Source organism: Caretta caretta, chromosome 11, assembly GCF_965140235.1.
Source record: "Caretta caretta isolate rCarCar2 chromosome 11, rCarCar1.hap1, whole genome shotgun sequence".
Taxonomy (NCBI): domain Eukaryota; kingdom Metazoa; phylum Chordata; order Testudines; family Cheloniidae; genus Caretta; species Caretta caretta.
In genome coordinates this window covers 34,774,246-34,794,485 of record NC_134216.1, presented here as the reverse complement: position 1 = coordinate 34,794,485, position 20,240 = coordinate 34,774,246, and the positions used below count along the sequence as shown (strand labels likewise).

General features: G+C 44.4%; 1 protein-coding gene across 10 annotated transcripts in view; it reads left to right on the top strand.

The window, feature by feature from the left end:
* KCNH7 (potassium voltage-gated channel subfamily H member 7) overlaps nucleotides 1-20,240 on the top strand; it is a 343,414-nt gene that overhangs the window by 206,670 nt on the left and 116,504 nt on the right. For 6 of the 10 annotated variants that reach the window (XM_075117889.1, XM_075117886.1, XM_075117887.1 and 3 more), the window contains exon 4: nucleotides 19,328-19,360. The exons of the other annotated variants lie outside the window; for them this stretch is intronic. In XM_075117889.1, coding sequence (XP_074973990.1) covers nucleotides 19,328-19,360 — 33 coding nt within the window. The remainder of the gene's footprint in view (nucleotides 1-19,327; nucleotides 19,361-20,240) is intronic. 10 annotated transcript variants of the gene reach the window in all.

The window sequence follows — 20,240 nt, the reverse complement described above, 5'->3', positions numbered from 1 at the left end:
AGAAAAGGAGGACTTGTGGCACCTTAGAGACTAACAAATTTATTTGAGCATAATCTTTCGTGAGCTACAGCTCACTTCATCAGATGCATGCATGACTGTATTTTCCACTGCATGCATCCAATGAAGTGAGCTGTAGCTCACGAAAGCTTATGCTCAGATAAATTTGTTAGTCTCTAAGGTGCCACAAGTACTCCTTTTATTTCTGTTGTCTGTAAGACTACTTATGTTTTCTACCAAGTTTTTTGTTCAAGAATGCCTGTACACTAATAAATCAAGGCAGCCTTGTTTGTATATAATTCTTTCCTATTGTGCAAACGTTTAACATACACAGTTTTGCTTCTTAACCTTCTAATCAGTCTAGACAACTCACTGCTGTATACTTCAGAAATGAGAAAGTTTTTTCTGCAGGCACTTATTATACTGCTGGATGTAACCCTCTTTTCTGGGGAGTCCTTCTCTTTTGAAATATGTATATATCTTCAATCTTAGGGAAGCAATCTGATTTTTCTCTAGGAGGTCTGCTCGATCATTCCTTGCATTAGAATCATAGAATCATAGAATATCAGGGTTGGAAGGGACCTCAGGAGGTCATCTAGTCCAACCCCCTGCTCAAAGCAGGACCAATCCCCAATTAAATCATCCCAGCCAGGGCTTTGTCAAGCCTGACCTTAAAAACTTCTAAGGAAGGAGATTCTACCACCTCCCTAGGTAACGCATTCCAGTGTTTCACCACCCTCCTAGTGAAAAAGTTTTTCCTAATATCCAACATAAACCTCCCCCACTGCAACTTGAGACCATTACTTCTTGTCCTGTCATCTTCTACCACTGAGAATAGTCTAGAACCATCCTCTTTGGGACCACCTCTCAGGTAGTTGAAAGCAGCTATCAAATCCCCCCTCATTCTTCTCTTCTGCGGACTAAACAATCCCAATTCCCTCAGCCTCTCCTCATAAGTCATGTGTTCCAGACCCCTAATCATTTTTGTTGCCCTTCGCTGGACTCTCTCCAATTTTTCCACATCCTTCTTATAGTGTGGGGCCCAAAACTGAACACAGTACTCCAGATCAGGCCTCACCAATGTTGAATAGAGGGGGACGATCACGTCCCTCGATCTGCTGGCTATGCCCCTACTTATACATCCCAAAATGTCATTGGCCTTGGCAACAAGGGCACACTGTTGACTCATATCCAGCTTCTCCTCCACTGTCACCCCTAGGTCCTTTTCCACAGAACTGCTGCCTAGCCATTGGGTCCCTAGTCTGTAGCGGTGCATTGGATTCTTCCGTCCTAAGTGCACGACCCTGCACTTATCCTTGTTGAACCTCATCAGATTTCTTTTGGCCCAATCCTCCAATTTGTCTAGGTCCCTCTGTATCCTATCCCTACCTGCCACCGTATCTACCACTCCTCCTAGTTTAGTATCATCCGCAAATTTCCTGAGAGTGCAATCCACACCATCCTCCAGATCATTTATGAAGATATTGAACAAAACCGGCCCCAGGACCGACCCTTGGGGCACTCCACTTGATACCGGCTGCCCACTAGACATGGAGCCATTGATCACTACCCATTGAGCCCGACAATCTAGCCAACTTTCTACCCACCTTATAGTGCATTCATCCAGCCCATACTTATTTAACTTGCTGACAAGCATACTGTGGGAGACCGTGTCAAAAGCTTTGCTAAAGTCAAGAAACAATACATCCACTGCTTTCCCTTCATCCACAGAACCAGTAATCTCATCATAGAAGGTGATTAGATTAGTCAGGCATGACCTTCCCTTGGTGAATCCATGCTGACTGTTCCTGATCACTTTCCTCTCGTCTAAATGCTTCAGAATTGATTCCTTGAGGACATGCTCCATGATTTTTCCAGGGACCGAGGTGAGGCTGACTGGCCTGTAGTTCCCAGGATCCTCCTTCTTCCCTTTTTTAAAGATTGGCACTACATTAGCCTTTTTCCAGTCATCCGGGACTTCCCCCGTTCGCCACGAGTTTTTGAAGATAATGGCCAATGGCTCTGCAATCACAGCCGCCAACTCCTTTAGCACTCTCGGATGCAACGCATCCAGCCCCATGGACTTGTGCACGTCCAGCTTTTCTAAATAGTCCCGAACCACTTCTTTCTCCACAGAGGGCTGGCCACCTACTCCCCATGCTGTGTTGCCCAGTGCAGCAGTCTGGGAGCTGACCTTGTTCGTGAAGACAGAGGCAAAAAAAGTATTGAGTACATTAGCTTTTTCCACATCCTCTATCACAAGGTTGCCTCCCTCATTCAGTAAGGGGCCCACACTTTCCTTGGCTTTCTTCTTGTTGCCAACATACCTGAAGAAACCCTTCTTGTTACTCTTAACATCTCTTGCTAGCTGCAGCTCCAGGTGCGATTTGGCCCTCCTGATTTCATTCCTACATGCCCGAGCAATATTTTTATACTCTTCCCTGGTCATTTGTCCAATCTTCCACTTCTTGTAAGCTTCTTTTTTATGTTTAAGATCCGTAAGAATTTCACGGTTAAGCCAAGCTGGTCGCCTGCCATATTTACTATTCTTTCGACACATCGGGATGGTTTGTCCCTGTAACCTCAATAGGGATTCCTTGAAAACAGCCAGCTCTCCTTCCCCCCTCATGTTATTCCCCCAGGGGATCCTACCCATCAGTTCCCTGAGGGAGTCGAAGTCTGCTTTCCTGAAGTCCAGGGTCCGTATTCTGCTGCTTACCTTTCTTCCCTGTGTCAGGATCCTGAACTCAACCAACTCATGGTCACTGCCTCCCAGATTCCCATCCACTTTTGCTTCCCCTACTAATTCTTCCCCGTTTGTGAGCAGCAGGTCAAGAAAAGCTCTCCCCCTAGTTGGCTCTTCCAGCACTTGCACCAGGAAATTGTCCCCTACATTTTCCAAAAACTTCCTGGATTGTCTATGCACTGCTGTATTGCTCTCGCAGCAGATATCAGGATGATTAAAGTCGCCCATGAGAACCAGGGCGTGCGATCTAGTAGCTTCTGTGAGTTGCCGGAAGAAAGCCTCATCCACCTCATCCCCCTGGTCCGGTGGTCTATAGCAGACTCCCACCACTACATCACTCTTGTTGCTCACACTTCTAAACTTAATCCAGAGACACTCAGGTTTTTCTGCAGTTTCATACCGGAGCTCTGAGCAGTCATACTGCTCCCTTACATATAGTGCTACTCCCCCACCTTTTCTGCCCTGCCTGTCCTTCCTAAACAGTTTATAACCATCCATGACAGTACTCCAGTCATGTGAGTTATCCCACCAAGTCTCTGTTATTCCAATCACGTCATAATTCCTTGACATCACCAGGATCTCCAGTTCTCCCTGCTTGTTTCCAAGGCTTTGTGCATTTGTATATAGGCACTTGAGATAATCTGCTGATCGCCCCCCATTCTCAGTATGAGGTAGGAGCCCTCCCCTCACAGAGGTTCCTCCTTTGCTTCCTCCCGGTATCCGCTTGCCCACTTACCTCAGGGCTTTGGTCTCCTTCCCCCGGTGAGCCTAGTTTAAAGCCCTCCTCACCAGGTTAGCATTAAATTTACAGAAGCTGGTTTCTAGATCTAGAAATATTTTTACCCAGTTTTGTTTCAGAGGCTTGTTTCAGGGAGTTTCTTTTTTACTGTGGCTTTTCATTAGTTAATTTTAACTTTAATTTTAAGTATGTTATCATTCCAGGAATTTTTGGGGCCATGGAAAAAACACTTAGTAATCTTTCTATGCCTCACTTGCTTTCTCCATATGTAAAATGGATAATAATATTAATAATAATTAATACGTACTGGTGAGGCCTAGAAATATTTGTAGAGCATTTTAAGATGCTAAAATCAATGGAAAATAAATTTAGTTAGAAGGCTGTGTGGACACTCAAATCAGTATACAACTGGCTTACATTCATTTAGTTTAAGTTGAGTAGGAATTTAGTTTAAAATGACTAGGAACAGGTTTAAAGTAACCAAAATAAACCCATCTTAATCTGAAGTAAGAGTATGTATACAAAGTTTTGTGCTGGTTTAATTAAATCAGTTTTAAAACCAATTTAAGTTACACCAGTGCAATGGTTGTGTCTAGATAAGATCTTAAAAAAAATATGTATTGTGAAAGGAATTTTAGGGGCCTAATTCTGCGCTGACTTACACCCCATATAAATCAGAGTAGAATTTTCCTATAACATTTAAAATCCATTTAAAATGTGTTATTTGGGTAGCCACAATCATTACCAAACACAGGCTTTGGATAGACTATTATTACCCACCACATACCCCACCTTCTCACCTACTTGACAGGAATCTTATACAGGAAATTAAAGGGGTCAGTAACATGATTTATAGCCCAGTCCTGGCTTCTCGTTCAGTTCTTCACATTGAAGGTATGCTGAATGTCTGTGAAGCTGCAGCAGTCTAATAACCGTAAAAGATCAAAATCAAATGTGACACAAAGTGGACATAGAGAAGATATTCAGCCAACAGCATGTCATAGATCTGAAGATACCAGCTGTGATATGAAGAACACAGGTATAACTTTTCTACTCAAAGTCAGTGTTTTTGGGGCACTGCTATATGCACACATACAGTAAGATAATTAAAATCTCCTGCTGCTATACATCTGGATTCTCTTCACATGCTGCATCATATAGATCATGGTTTTTTAAAGCGGTGAAGTCATTGTGTAAAGGTTAAGGAGTTAGACCAGAGGCGGGCAAACTACGGCCCACGGGACCCTCCTGCCTGGCCCCTGAGCCCCTCCCCCGCTGTTCCCCCTTCCCCGCAGCCTCAGCGCAATGCTCCAGGTGGCATGGTGGAGCAGCGAGCTCCTGGGGCAGTGCACCTGCAGAGCCCAGCCTGACCCAGTGCTCTGTGCAGCGCAGTAAGGGGGCAGGGAGCAGGGGGGGTTGGATAGAGGGCAGGGGAGTTCGGGGGAGTGGTCAGGGGGCAGGGGTGTGGATAGGGGTCAGGGCAGTCAGAGGGCAGGGAACAGGGGGGTTGAATGGGAGCCGGGGTCCTGGGGGGGCAGTCAGGAAGGAGAGGGGGTTGGATGGGGTGGCGGGGGGGGGGCAGGCAGGGGTTCCGGGGGCAGTCAGGGGACAGAAAGAAGGGGTGGTTGGATGAGGCAGGAGTCCCGGGGGGGGGGGGTGGATAAAGGGTGGGGGCTGGGCCACGTCCCCCTCCCCTAACCGGCCCTCCATACAATTTTCAAAACCCAGTGCAGCCCTCAAGCCAAAAAGTTTGCCCGCCTCTGAGACTGAACTTTTGCTTTTGGTAACACCTATACCAGACACTTCTAAGCCCTGGTCTACACTACAAGTTTAGGTTGAATTTAGCAACATTAGGTTGATTTAACCCTGCACCCGTCCACACGACCAAGCCTGTTTTGTCAACTTAAAGGGCTCTTAAAATCTATTTCTGTACTCCTCCCCGGCGAGGGGAGTAGTGCTAAAATCAACCTCATTGGCTTAAATTTGGGGTAGTGTGGACGCAATTCAATGGTATTGGCCTCCAGGAGCTATCCCAGAGTGCTCCATTATGACCGCTCTGGACAGCACTCTCAACTCAGATGCACTGGCCAGGTAGACAGGAAAAGCCCCGGGAACTTTTGAATTTCATTTCCTGTTTGGCCAGCGTGGCAAGCTGATCAGCACAGATGACCATGGAGTCCCAGAATCACAAAAGAGCTCCAGCATGGAGCGAACAGGAGGTACTGGATCTGATTGCAGTATAGGGAGAAGAATCCATGCAGGCAGAACTCCATTCCAAAAGATGAAATGCCAATATATTTGCCAAAATCTCCAATGGCATGATGGACAGAGGCTACAACAGGGACACACAGCAGTGTTGCATGAAAGTTAAGGAGCTGAGGCAAGCCTACCAAAAAGCAAAGGATGCAAACGGTCACTCCGAGTCAGAGCCCCATACATGCCGCTTCTATGATGAGTTGCATGCAATTCTAGGGGGAGCCCTACCACTTCCCCACCACTGTCCATGGACACCTGCAAGGGGGGAGTCTCACGCAACAGGGATGAGGATTTTGTGGATGATGATGATGAGGAGGAGGTTGAGGATAGCGCACAGCAGGCAAGAGGAGAATCCCTTCTCCCCGGCACCCAGAAACTGTTCATCACCCTGGAGCGAATACCCTCCCAACCTTGGCTCCCGGACCATGAAGCCGGAGAAGGCACCTCTGGTGAGTGTACCTTTGTAAATATAATACAGGGTTTAAAAGCAAGTGTGTTTAACAATTAATTTGCCCTGAAGACTTGGGATGCATTCGCAGCCAGTATAGCTACTAGAAAAGTCTGTTAACGGCGTCTGGGGATGGAGCGGAAATCCTCCAGGGACATCTCCATGAAGCTCTCCTGGAGGTACTGTTTGTGTTAGCCTCAGGAGAGTGATATCATTCATGGTCACCTGGTTGAAATTCAGGAAATTTGTTTAAGGGGACATTCAGAGGTGCCCGTTCCTGCCGGGCTGTTTGCCTTTGGCTGAAAAGAAGTCATTCCCGCTGTTAGCCACACAGTGGGGGGAGACCCGTTCATGCTGAGCTGTTTGTGTTTGGCTGACAGGAATCTTCCCTGATACTAGCCACGCAGTGGAGGATGGGGGGGTGAAGCAATCATCCCAGAGAATTGGGGGGGGGGGGTTGTGCTGCACATTCACCCTAAAAATCACAGCCCCTCCTTTTAAATGGCCAACCCAACGGGCTTTGCTTGGTATGGGAAAGGAGGGTGCTGCTGTTTGAAACTGTTCCCACATGTTATGAAGGTTGAAGAAGCCGAAAACCTTGCCTTACCATGGCTGCCTGCAAGTCAAATTCTGTTGTCCAGCCAAGAGTGTGTGACATCTCACACCAAACTGGCAGGCACTCAATATAAGAGGTAAAATGCGACCTAGTACCAAAAGCACATGTGCTATGTAATGTGAATCGCTTGATTCAGTGTGAAATAGTCTTTCCTTTGTTCTCTAAAATGTATCTTTTTAAATACTACTTTCCCTTTTTCTCCTTCCACAGCTGAAAATGTTTCTACACTCCCCCTATCGTCTCCATCCCAGAGTCTAGTGCAGATTAGAGGGCAAAAAAACCCGCACTCGCAATGAAATATTCTCACGGCTCATGCAGTCCTCCAGCACTGAAAGAGCTCAGCAGAATGCATGGAGGCAAACAATGGCAGAGTCCAGGAAAGCATTAAATGAACACGATGAGAGGAGGGAGGAGCGCGATGAAAGGAGGCAGGATGTAATGCTGAGTCTATTGGGGGAGCAAACTGACATGCTCAGGCGTCTGGTGGAGCTGCAGGAAAGGCAGCAGAAGCACAGACCACTGCTGCAGCCCCTGTATAACCAGCTGTCCTTCTCCCCAAGTTCCATATCCTCCTCACCCAGACGCCCAAGAACACAGGGTGGGAGGGAGGCTACAGGCACCCAGCCACTCCACCTCGAGGATTTCCCAAGCAACAGAATGTTGGCATTCAATAAGTTTTGAGCTACAGTGTGGCCTAATCCTTCCCGCCTTCCCTCCTCACCCACCCCTTCCGGGCTACCTTGCGAGTTTTCTCCCTATTTGTGTGATGAATTAATAAAGAATGCATGAATTTTAAACAATAATGACTTTATTGCCTCTGAAAGTGGTGATCAAAGGGGGGAGGTCGGTTGGCTTACAGGGAAGTAGAGTCAACCAAGGGGGCAGGTTTTCATCAAGGAGAAACAAACAGAACTGTCACACCGTAGCCTGGCCACTCATGAAAGCTTCTCTGATGTACAGGGCACCCAGCTGTGCTCTTCTAATTGCCCTGGTGTCTGGCTACACGTAATCAGCCACCAGGAGATTTGCCTCAACCTCCCACCCCACCATAAACGTCTCCCCCTTACTCTCACAGATATTGTGGAGCACATAGGAAGCAGCAATAACAATGGGAATACTGGTTTCACTGAGGTCTAACTGAGTCAGGAAACTCCACCAGCAAACCTTTAAACGTCCAAATGCACACTCTACAACCATTCTGCACTTGCTCAGCCTATAGCTGAATAGCTCCTTACTACTGTCCAGGGTGCCTGTGTATGGCTTTATGAGCCATGGCATTAAGGGGTAGGCTGGGTCCCCAAAGATAACTATAGACATTTCAAAATCCCCAACAGTAATTTTCTGGTCTGGAAAGTAAGTTCCTTCCTGCAGCTGTTCAAACAGACCAGAGTTCCTGAAGATGCAAGCGTCATGCACCTTTCCCAGCCATCCCACGCTGATGTTGGTGAAACATCCCTTGTGATCCACCATTGCTTGCAGCACCACTGAAAAGTACTTCTTGTGGTTTACGTACTGGTTGCCAAGGTGGTCTGGTCCCAAGGTAGGGATATGCGTTCCGTTTATCGTCCCACCATAGTTAGGGAACCCCACTGCAGCAAAGCCATCCACTATGACCTGCACATTTCCCAAAGTCACTACCCTTGATAGCAGCAGCTCAGTGATTGCGTTGGCTACTTGGATCACAGCAGCCCTCACAGTAGATTTACCCACACCAAATTGATTCCCGACTGACCGGTAGCTGTCTGGCGTTGCAAGCTTCCAGAGGGCTATCACCACTCACTTCTCAAGTGTGAGGGCTGCTCTCATCTTGGTATTCTTGCACTTCAGGGCAGGGGAAAGCAAGTCAAAGTTCCATGAAAGTGCCCTTATGCACGCAAAAGTTTCACGGCCACTGGGGGAATCATCCCAGACCTGCAACACTATGCAGTCCCACCAATCTGTGCTTGTTTCCCTGGCCCAGAATTGGTGTTCCACGGCATGAACCTGCCCCATTACCACCATGATGTCCAAATTGCCAGGGCCCGTACTTTGAGAGAAGTCTGTGTCCATGTCCTCATCACTATCGTGATCACGCTGTCGTTGCCTCCTCACCTGCTTTTGCAGGTTCTGCACATACTGCAGGATAATGTGCAAGGTGTTTGCAATGCTCACAACAGCAGCAGTGAGCTGAGCGGGCTCCATGCTTGCCGTGGTATGGCATCTGCAGGAGAGCAGAGTTGCAGCGGAAGTGGTGGATGACGACGATGGTTAGCAGTCCTACTGCACCATCTGCTGACAGCAGTATGGCGTCTGCACAGAAAAAAACGCACTAAACGATTGTCTGCCGTTGCTTTCACGGAGGGAGGGGCGACTGACGACATGTACCCAAAACCACCAGCAACAATGTTTTTGCCCCATCAGGCACTGAGAGCTCAACCCAGAATTCCAATGGGCAGTGGAGACTGCGGGAACTGTGGGATAACTACCCACAGTGCAACACTCCAAAAGTCAACACTAGCCATGGTAGTGAGGACTCACTCCACCGACATAATGCGCTTAGTGTGGACATACGCAATAGACTGTATAAAATCGATTTCTAAAAATCAACTTCTATAAGATTGACCTCATTTCATAGTGTAGACATACCCTAAGACAAAACAAAAAAAGAGTATTCCATTTTCCACTTATTGGTGCAAGTTTCTACAGATATTAATAGCACGATCCCTCTAACATCCTCTGCTTAGGGAACCAAATAATTTGCAATACAGAATGTGTATGTTATAAGACAGTGCTTACAATGTTCTTCAGTGGAGCTGAAAGCCAGGCAGCTTCAGCTTTAGATTAGAGATGAAAAGCTACTGTAGCAATATAAAGCCTTTTAGGAACAGTGCATTCCTTTAAATAAAAAAACCCACAACCCATTCCATTACTCAGGTGGATTTAATGTAATGTTACACTGTTCCATGCAACGAACATTTACTATCAACGTGGTTTTGTAATGGAGTTGAAATCTGAGAGAGAAAAGCAAGTCAGTGTACTTTGAGCCAATTGGATGTAAGCCCAGTGCAACAGTCCTTACTCAGACAACGTGCCAGTCAGAGTAAGCAGCTTCTAAAAGACTACAAGATCTTGGCAATATGAAAGAAACAGCAAAATTATCTATTTGAAGGTTTCATTTTTCAGACTATATTAGTTCCCAATCTGCTTGCATCTGAAAATCTGGGTTCTCCTCACATGCTGCATCATAAAGATGTTTTTTAAAGCGGTGAAGTCATTGTGTAAAGGTTAAGGAGTTAGACTGAACTTTTCCTTTTGGTAACACCTATACCAGACACTTCTAAGACAAACAAACAAGACTGCAAGATCTTGGCAATATGAAAGAAACAGCAGAATCATCTGTTTAAAGGATTCATTTTTTTCAGACTATATTAGTTCCCAATCTGTTTGCATCTGAAAATTGAAACAAAATGTCAATATTGGTTAAAAGTGAGGTATAGTTTGCTACATTATTTTTCTTGTTTTTAATTTTTATTTGTATCTATAGGGGAGACTTTACATTGTTAAAGTCCTGATAATTTTTTTTTATTTAATGGTGTTTCTAAGTTTCCTGATTTTAATTTAATTTGCAATGTCAATTCTATGTGCACTTTCGCTGTTATTATTATTCCTATGTATCTACACCAGGGGCGGGCAAACTTTTTGGCCTGAGGGCCGCATTGGGTTCCGAAAATTGTATGGAGGGCCGGTTAGGGGAGGGGGGCGTCGCCCGGCCTTCACCCCCTATCCCTCCCCTGCTTCTCACCCCCTGACAGCCCCCCCAGGACCCCTGCTCCCATTCAACCCCCCTGTTCCCCACCCTCTGACCGCCCTGACCCCTATCCACCCCCTGACCACCACCACCACCCCCAAACTCCCCTGCCCTCTATCCAACCCCCCCCCTGCTCCCTGCCCCCTTACTGTGCAGCACAGAGCACTGGGTCAGGCTGGGCCCTGCAGGTGCACTGCCCCAGGAGCTTGCTGCTCTGCCGCGCCACCTGGAGCATTGCGCTGAGGCTGCAGAGAAGGGGGAACAGCGGGGGAGGGGCTCAGGGGCCAGGCAGGAGGGCCCTGCGGGCTGGACGTGGCCCATGGGCCGTAGTTTGCCGACCTCTGATCTACACAGTACCATAACCTGTCATGGTATTTGACATAGACTCTTAAAAGACAGAGCCCCTGACATGGGGAGCTTACAATTTAAATTAAACAAAAATAGAACAGGAAAAGATGCCAAGGAAAGGGACAGGGATAAGAGTGAAAGGGTTAAAATGAATAATAATAATGCTGATCATATTATAATTCTTATTTTAAGTAGAGATGGATGTAACACAAAACAGGAGAAATAAAGAGCCCAGGAATGGAAGTCCACAATGGAAAGCAAAGTGAAGTAGGTTCTGAGGAATTTGAAGACAGAGAGTAGGGACGTTTGATGCATAGGAAAAGGATATTGTTCCAAGCATGGAGAGCAACATGAAAAAGGGGATAAACGCAAAAGTGGGAGGAGGGAGCCACAAGGGAAGAAGAGTGGGCAGAGTGCAGGAGGTCAGGTGAGGGAGGTGAGGAGTGACAGGAGAATAGAGATGAGATGTCAGCAGGGGCAGAGCCATATGGAGCCTTGAAACTAAATAGAAGGAATCTGAACTTTATGCAAAAAGAGACAAGGAGCCAGAGAAGGGACGCAAGGGATGTGTGTGTGTGAGAGAGAGAGAGAGAGAGAGAGAAAGTAGCAGGGGAGGAAAGGTATTTTAGCTGTTGAATGTTGGAGAGACTGAATTCAATTGAAGCTAGACAAATTCAGACTGGAAATAAGGTGTATATTCTTAATGGAGAAAGTAATTAACCATTGGAACAATTTACCAAGGGTCTTGGTGGATTCTCGATCACTGACAATTTTGGAACCAAGAATGGATGTTTTTTCTAGAAGACATGATCTAGAAATTATTTTGGGGCAGTTCAATGGCCTGTGTTATATGGGAGGTCAGACTTGATGATCACAATGGTCCCTTCTGGCCTTGTAATCTACAAATCTAAGAAGGAAGAGGGAAGAGTCAGAGATGCTGAAGAGGAGGAGTTTACAGTTGTCCGTGGGTATGTCTTAGTGGTCAAAAATGGTGTGTTTATCTACTGTGTTAGCTCAACCAAGTTAGCTTAAAGTGATTGAAAAGTCCTGTTAAGCTGTAGACTTACATATTAGCTGGCCTTGTTCTTACTACCCCAAAAGCAACTGATTGTCTTGAACTGAGCTATTCAGCTGTGCATTAAAACAGTATCTGCCTGGTTCCAAAACCACAGCATCTTATTCCCCTACTGGAAAGGCAGTACTATCCCTTTCAGGTCTGTGAGAGCATCTATAGAAAACTGATCAATAAAGAAGTTAATTATATTTATCAAATGTGTGTGTTTTGGGAGGGTCCTGTATCATTTTATCATTTCATTTTATAGGCCCGTTTTGCTACCTACTGGATGATTTCTTGGTTCTTTTCTCCTGAAAAGGACTGAGGGAAATTATTATTCTAGTCTTATTTTCAGATTGCCATAGACTAAACAATGAAAAAGTATATTAGGAACATAAATACTGATGTAGCCTGGGTAGATGGCAAATATTTAGAAGACCTAAACTTTGCTGATGATATTGCACTACTGAGCGACATCCCTGATAAGTTACAAACAAAGACAGACAGCCTGGCAAAATAAAAAAGCAAGCCAAGCAGGGCTCATAATTAGTTATACTAAAACAAACATCCTTTAAACCCAGATGTCAAGCAGTAACATCACATTAGAAGACAAATATATCAAGACAGTAGAACAGTTCACCTACCTGGACATCACCATATTGGCCAATGGCCATCTCAAGAAGAAAGTGACATCAAGGATAGGAAAGCCACACCATTTACTAAACTCAGCAACATATTGAAATCAAAGATATATAGCTCCAGAACAAAACTCAGAATTTTCAATTCAAACAATCTCAGTGCTAACATATAGATGAGAGAGCTAGATATTTACCAAAATGTTAGACAGAAAACTAGACACCTTTGAAAATAAATGCCTAGTAAAGATTCTGGGAATTGATTGGAACAACCTTGTTACTAATGAAGAGATATGAGAAATCATCAACCAGTAGCTCATTTCCACCAGAATCAGAAGGAAGAACTGCACTTATTTGGGGCATGTACTCTGGATGCCAACACACAAACTCCCACCTGAAGCTGTCAAGTGGAAATCAGCTGGTCTGAGGAAACAAGAGCACCCAAGAGAAACCTTAAGAACTGTTAGCAGGGAGGGTAGAACAGTCAGTCTGAACACCATAGAGCAGATGGCAGCAGCAGCAGATGACAGAGAGGAATGGAAGAGACTAGTTTCTGCCCCATGTGCCAATATTGGCATGAGAAGGATGTAATGGTAAATAATTTTCAAACTGAGGAACTGTTTGGTTTTCATAACACAGGCAGGATGCATGAGGACTTGCAGATAATACCTTTTCACATATTTTTCCTGAAATCCGAAAACATTCCATTATCTTTGTGCAGGGAAAGATTTATTTTTTCTTTATCCTACAAACACACATGATGGGGTGATTCTCCATTAAAATTAGCACTGAACACTTCATTGTCAACTATGTTTTAGCAACAGAGAGATTATAGAATTTGTTTAAAGTTCACAAGAAATGCTAACACTTTGGCCTGATTCTGATCCCGGTGACATAGGTATAAATTGGGACCGCTCCACAGAAGTCAGTGAAGCTACATCAAGGTAAAAAGGTATAAAAAAGATCTGAAGCAGGCCTTTTCTTTCTAAAATACATGGATTAACTTCACTTTAATTAGATAAAGTGATTACTGTATACGCATTGGGTATTCATACATTGAGTTTCCTATATGCAAATTATTTGGTTGCATGAACAGGCATAGCATTTTAGCACTGGATAAGCCTTATCTATGGGCAGATAAAGTATTATATTAAAAAAAGCTTACTATACAACTAGTTGTCATAAACAATGGGTCAAATAATGTACAATGTGAAACATGAAGCATACAAGCAATAGTAACCATCTGCCTTTGCAAAAAATATAATGAGAAATTTGTCCAGGGTGTTATTTTTAGACATGCCACTGGGAGCAAATTCATCTTGAGTGAGGGATAGTCAAGAAAAATTGTGACTGGGAGGGTTTCTAGCTAGCCAAATTAGAAGGCTGATTATGACAAAGCCTATGTTATTATGTGTATTTGCCTCCAAGGTAAATTAAACCGAATGTTAGGAGAACTGAGACATCACTGAGTCCTTGCTGTAGTAAAGACATACTACTGGCAATAATAAATAAATAATAGTAATCATGATAATAATAACAAATAATTAATATGCGGCCCATTTCATCTTCAGACTCCTTTTACAAATATCTTCTAACTGATTAATTAATATTCACAGCAGCCTGCAAGGCAGGTAAGTATGTATTATTATTCTTATTTTATAGTGAGGAAAATACAGAGAGAGAGAGAGAGAGTAAGTTACTTTTACCCCAGCGTAGTCACAATTAAGGCTGGGATTAGAACTGAAGCATTCTTGGATTCTATCTATTAGTATTAGCTGTTTTTATTACAGCATCTCCAAGAATCCCCAATCAGGATCAGAGTCCCATTGTGATGCATGTTGTACAAATAAGTAATTTAAAAAAGGCAATATCTGCCCTTCAGAGAATGCAGACTAAACAAAAACAGGATATTACATGTGGGTGTAGCACTCAGTGGAGGGAACTGGAGAAAGAAAAACAAGGGAAACAGGAACACATAATAACGACGTAGACAAATTGCTTAGTGCAGTATGTTGGGGGGAGTGGCTCCTCCCCCTCCAGGTCTGTGGGCAGTCAATCCACCCCACTACATTTCCAGGGGTCTCCTGACATGGGGAACCAGCAGGGCAATGGGAGACGTGAGCTTGGGCCTGTGATCGGGGCTGAACAACAAACACAGTTACAGGTCCCCAGCCCCTGGTCGGGGCGGGGCAGCCAAGAGTCTCTGGCTCAGGCCTGCAGTCAGGCTGGGCAACAAACAGTCAGTTAGCCCAGACCCCTGCTCAGGGCGGGGCAGTAGAGAATCTAAGGGGCTCAGGCCTGCCCTTAGGCTGGGCAGCAAAGAGTCAGGCCTCCTAGCTCTAGCAGAGGGCCGACAAGCTCAGGCCTCTTGCCTAAGAAAGGGGGAGACTGCCACCCATGGCTTGGGGTGACGGGAGGACACACCCACTCCACTGCGTACCTAACAGTGGTAGAGCAGTCTGCCACTGGGTCAGCGAGGATCCTGACCACAACATGAAAAAACAATGAGGAGTCCTTGTGGCACTTTAGAGACTAACAAATTTATTTTGGAGTGATGCATCTGATGAAGTGGGTTCTAGCCCATGAAAGCTTATGCCCAAATAAATTTGTTAGTCTCTAAGGTGCCACAAGGACTCCTCGTTGTTTTTGCTGATACAGACTAACATGGCTACCACTCTGAAACCTGACCACAACAGCATTGCAGCCAGTCAGGGGTCCCTACCCCTGGGCTACTTCCCAACTCCCCCTCAGGGTGTACCCAGCTCTGTAGAGGGTCATCCTGGTCATCAGGGAAGAAGGCCTCTGTCAGCATTTGCAGCTCCTCCGTGTTTAGGTCTGTAAATGGCCCTGGTGGTCCAGGCCAATCCTCAGCTTCCTGGGGGGTCAGCAGCAGCCTCCCAGCTCGGGAGTTTACATGAGGCATCTGGGTCCTCCAGAGGCTGCCTCCCAACTGAGTTCTCTGGCCTGCCTTTCTGGTCCTGCCCACTAACTTCTGGCGGGAGGGTTGAGCATGGCATGCCTCCACCCACTAAGGTTTAATGAGAGGCTCCTCCCCCTCCAGGTCTGTGGGCGGCCAATCCACCCCGCTACACCTACATAGATTGCAAATTTTACTATTTTTTACTAATTAAGATGAATGATTTTTTAAACACCAGGCTAGCCATTATCTTTAGGGGGGCAATTTACTGTAGGTATGACAGTAGAGGGTAAGTTCTGAGAGGCTATTTGAAGGACAGGGTAGTGGCTTTACAAATTGACCAAAGAAAGTCACACCACATTGTAGGGAGCAGCACTGAAGAAGGAGTGATGGCAGTTATCAGTGTGCCAGACAAACCCATGATGGAATGTCTCACTTACAAATTTATGACCTAATTATTTTCAATAATAGCAAGAGGTAATATTGAGTATTTCAAATACCAGTTTCATTTGCAAAATGGCAATTCTGGATTTCATACTCAGAGAAAAAAATATAGTGGAAACATCAAGCTACCTCTTGAGCTTGAATTGAGTGGGCTGTACTAGATGATAGGAGAATACTAATTTGGATCGATTTTGGAAGATTTTTGGACATAGATCCTAAGAGATATGAGGAAATATTTGAGCCATTAGTGATTATCTTCAAAAAGTCATGTAAGAAGGAGAGATTCCAGAGGACTGGAAAAATGGCAAATATAGTAGCCAATCTATAAAAAGGGGAATAAGAACAACCTGGGGAATTGAAGACCAGTCAGTTTAACTTCAGTATCTGGAATGATAATGGAGCAAATAATTAAGCAATCAATTTGCAAACACTTAGAAGATAATAAGGTGATATGTAACAGTCAGTATAGATTTGCCAAGAACAAATCCTGACAAACCAACCTAATAGCTTTCTTTGACAGGGTAACAAGCCTAGTGGATAGGGTGAAGCAATATATGTGGTATATCTTGATTTAGGAAGGCTTTTGATACTGTTTCACATGACCATCTCATAAACAAACTAGGGAAACGCAGTGGGTGCATAACAGGTTGGAAAAGCGTTCTCAGAGAGTAGTTATCAGGAGTTCACAGTCAATTGGGGTCCCACAGGGATCAGTTCTGAATCCATTTCTGTTAAAAATTGTCATCAATGATTTGGATAATGGCATAGAGAGGACACTCAAAGTTTGCAGGTGATACCAAGCTGGGAGAGGTTGCAAGTGCTTTGGAGGATACGATTAAAATTCAAAATGATCTGGACAAACTAGAGAAGTGGTCTGAAGTAAATAGGAGGATATTCAATAAGGACAAATGCAAAGTACTCCACTTAGGAAGGAACAATCAGTTGCACACATGCAAAATGGGAAATGACTGGCTAGGAAGCAGTACTGCGGAAAGGGATATGGGGTCATAGTGGATCACAAGCTAAATATAAGTCAACAGTGTAACACTGTTGCAAAAAAAGCAAACATCGTTCTGGGATGTATTAACAGGAGTGTTGTAAGCAAGTCACAAGACGTAATTCTTCTGCTCTACTCCATGCTGATTAGGCCTCAACTGGAGTATTGTGTCCAGTCCTGGGTGCCACATTTCAGGAAAAATGTGGGCAAATTGGAGAAAGTCCAGAGAAGAGCAAAAAAAGGATTAAAGGTCTAGAAAACCTGACCTATGAAGGGAGATTGAAAAGATTGGGTTTGTTCAGTCTGGAGAAGAGAAGACTGAGAGGGGACATGATAACAGTTTTCAAGTACATAAAAGGTTGTCACAAGGAGGAGGGAGAAAAATTTTTCTCCTTCACCTCTGAGAATAGGACAAGAAACAATGGGCTTAAATTGCAGTGAGGGCAGTTTAGGCTGGACATTAGGAAAAATTTCCTGTCAGGGTGATTAAGCACTGGAATAAATTGCCTAAGGAGGTTGTGGCATCTCCCTCATTGGAGATTTTTAGGAGCTGGTTACGAAAACACCTCTCAAGGATGGTCTAGATGAGTGGTGGCCAAACTGTGGCTGGCAAGCCCATGCAGCTCTTTTATAGTTAAAGTGTAGCTCACAAAGCCCCCTATGCCCTGCCCCCCATTCTCTGCCTACCAGACTGAGGGGAGAGCTCAGGGCTTCTGACCTCCTGTGGGGTGGGGTGGTGGGGCTAGAAGCTTCTGGTGCCTGCTGAGAATGGGAGGCACAATTTAAAGTTTCAGCCCCTCAACAACTTGAGGCACACCCCCCCAACCCTGAGCAGCCCCTCCCTGCATCTCTCAGGTGTTAGCTCCTCCTGGAGAGGCAGCAGCAAGCATCTGGCAGCTTCAGGGAGGGGCCACTGCTTTAGCTTCATGGGGAGAGGCAGCAGCAAAAGCAGTGGCTCTCTCTGCAGCTCCCAACTGTTTGCTGGTGTCTCTCCCTACTGCCGTAGCTCCCAGGTTGCTGGCTGAAGCAGCTGCTGTGCAGGGATGAGGGCTCAGCAGCACCATGTGACCAAGCAAGGCCAGCAAACCCTGGCAAAAATCGGGGGAGAGGGGGGAGGACATGATCCCCAAGCATCACTTCTGGCTTCTGCCCAGCGGGGAGGGAGGTCTCAGGACTTCAGCCCTGCAGGACATGCCTGTTGGGATGCAGAACTTCAGCAAGAGCAGGGCTTCAGCCCTGAGCCCTGGCAGGCACCTCCCATGGTGCTGATGCCCTGAGTCCCCCTCTACCTGCAGGGCTGAAACCCTGAGCCTGGCAGGTGTGCCCCAGCTCTTGAACTTTTGGAGATCATCGTATGGAGCTCAGAGGGTCAGTAAGTTTGGCCACCCCCTTCTAGATAATACTTGAGTGTTGGGGACTAGACGAGAATACCTCTCGAGGTCCCTTCCAGTCCTACGATTCTATGATTATTTATTTTTACATGGTCCCAGACTACTGGACAGGCATGATTTTAAATAAATTAAAATAAATAAATGTACTGCTTAATTAAACAAAATTATTATAATCACTGCCTCTTATTTTTCCAATCTATAATTCTATAATTGTTTCCCTATTTTATTAAGGAGAGTAGTATACAAACATGTTAGAAGTTCCTCACCTCTTGGTCACGCTATCTGTAGATGTCAAGCACTTGACAAGGGTGGGTAAGAAATGTGCTATTCCCGTATACAGATGGAATAACTCAGGCTCAAAGGGGTTATGTGACTTTTCCAAAGTTACATGGTAAATACATGTCAAACCCAAAGGGCAAAGCCTTACCCCCTACCCTAAGGAGATGCCAAATAAATCACTCAGATTTTCAGCATCAAAGCTTTCCTCTTTTTAAAATGGGATAACAATCATAATTAGCACTTCCTTAGCACTTTTTCACCTAGAGTTCTTAAAGTGCTTGACAGAGGTCTGTAAACAAATATAAATAGGTCAGTTTGACTGAATGTGAGCTTGACTGTAATATCATTTACTCCAATTTTATACCAGAGCCATTCCACTACTTAACAACTTCTTTTATGGGAATTGACCCTATTTCATGCAACAAACTGAACAGTTCTTAAATTTTGCAAGTAGAAAAAGTAATGTGTTTTCGAACAGTTCTCCTGCAAGTCCCATATACAATCTACTATTATAATTTGCTTAGGCAATGTGTAGAAAAGTCATATTCTCCCTTATTTCCCCCCGTAAACAATCTCAGTACTCACATTTTTAAAGTTCTGTTAAATGTTTATTTTCTTAACATGTTTTTAAAAATTTAATGCTGTCTGTAAATCTAGTTTAATTGTGTTTCAGATGGCAACAACCTTTCAAGTGGCTCTTCTTCAGGTAAATCTATCTGTTGTTATCCTGTTACTTCTTGTGTTCTGTGTATATTATTTCAAGGTCTTGCTGAGTTTTACATTACCCAGCCAGAGAGTAAGTTAAAGTTCAGCTCTTGCCACAGCTCTCTGACTACTCTTTTCAGCAAAACTGTAGCTATAACACTTGAACTATTAAATCTGAGATCAGCCTGTATGAAGATAAAACCCAAATGTAGTGAAGGTTGTCAGCTTATTCTGACTGTAAATCCTGAATACACAGAGCATAGAATTCTATATACCTAGAGGTGAAATAAACCATATGATGGAAATATTTCAAGCTGTATGAATTAGTGTTTGGAACATGACTTCATAAAGAGACCCTCCTCCTAGGGTTTTCACTTCCTGGTCTTGCAGACAGAACAAATGCTATCTACTCGATAAAGTCTGGTGATCTAGTTAATGGTAAAGGCTGGCAACTTCTTGCAAGTTTCCAGTGATAAATAGGATAGATTCCTTCTCAGATTTCAAGACTTCTTTACTTTGTGGTAGAAGTCACTAAAGGATAGTACTAGCCGAATAATTCATTGCATATAATATTTATTATGGCTGACATTTTTTCATTAAATAATTATTTACAAATAATTGTGTTCATTTTTTAACATAATATGTGGCAAAGAAAGAAGATTACAATAAGAAATGATATTTTCTGTTTGAGGGAAACAAAAACACATTCTTTTCCACCTAGCACTTTAAATGACATGAGATGGATGGAGCTAAAGTTGACACCTAGTGTAACTGGAGTCTCCTATAAATACGGCTTACCTTCCTTTTCACTGATTTTGAACCAGAAATGACAAAAAACAAAACAAAACCCTAAGATGCCTAGTAAATTTAATATAAGCAAC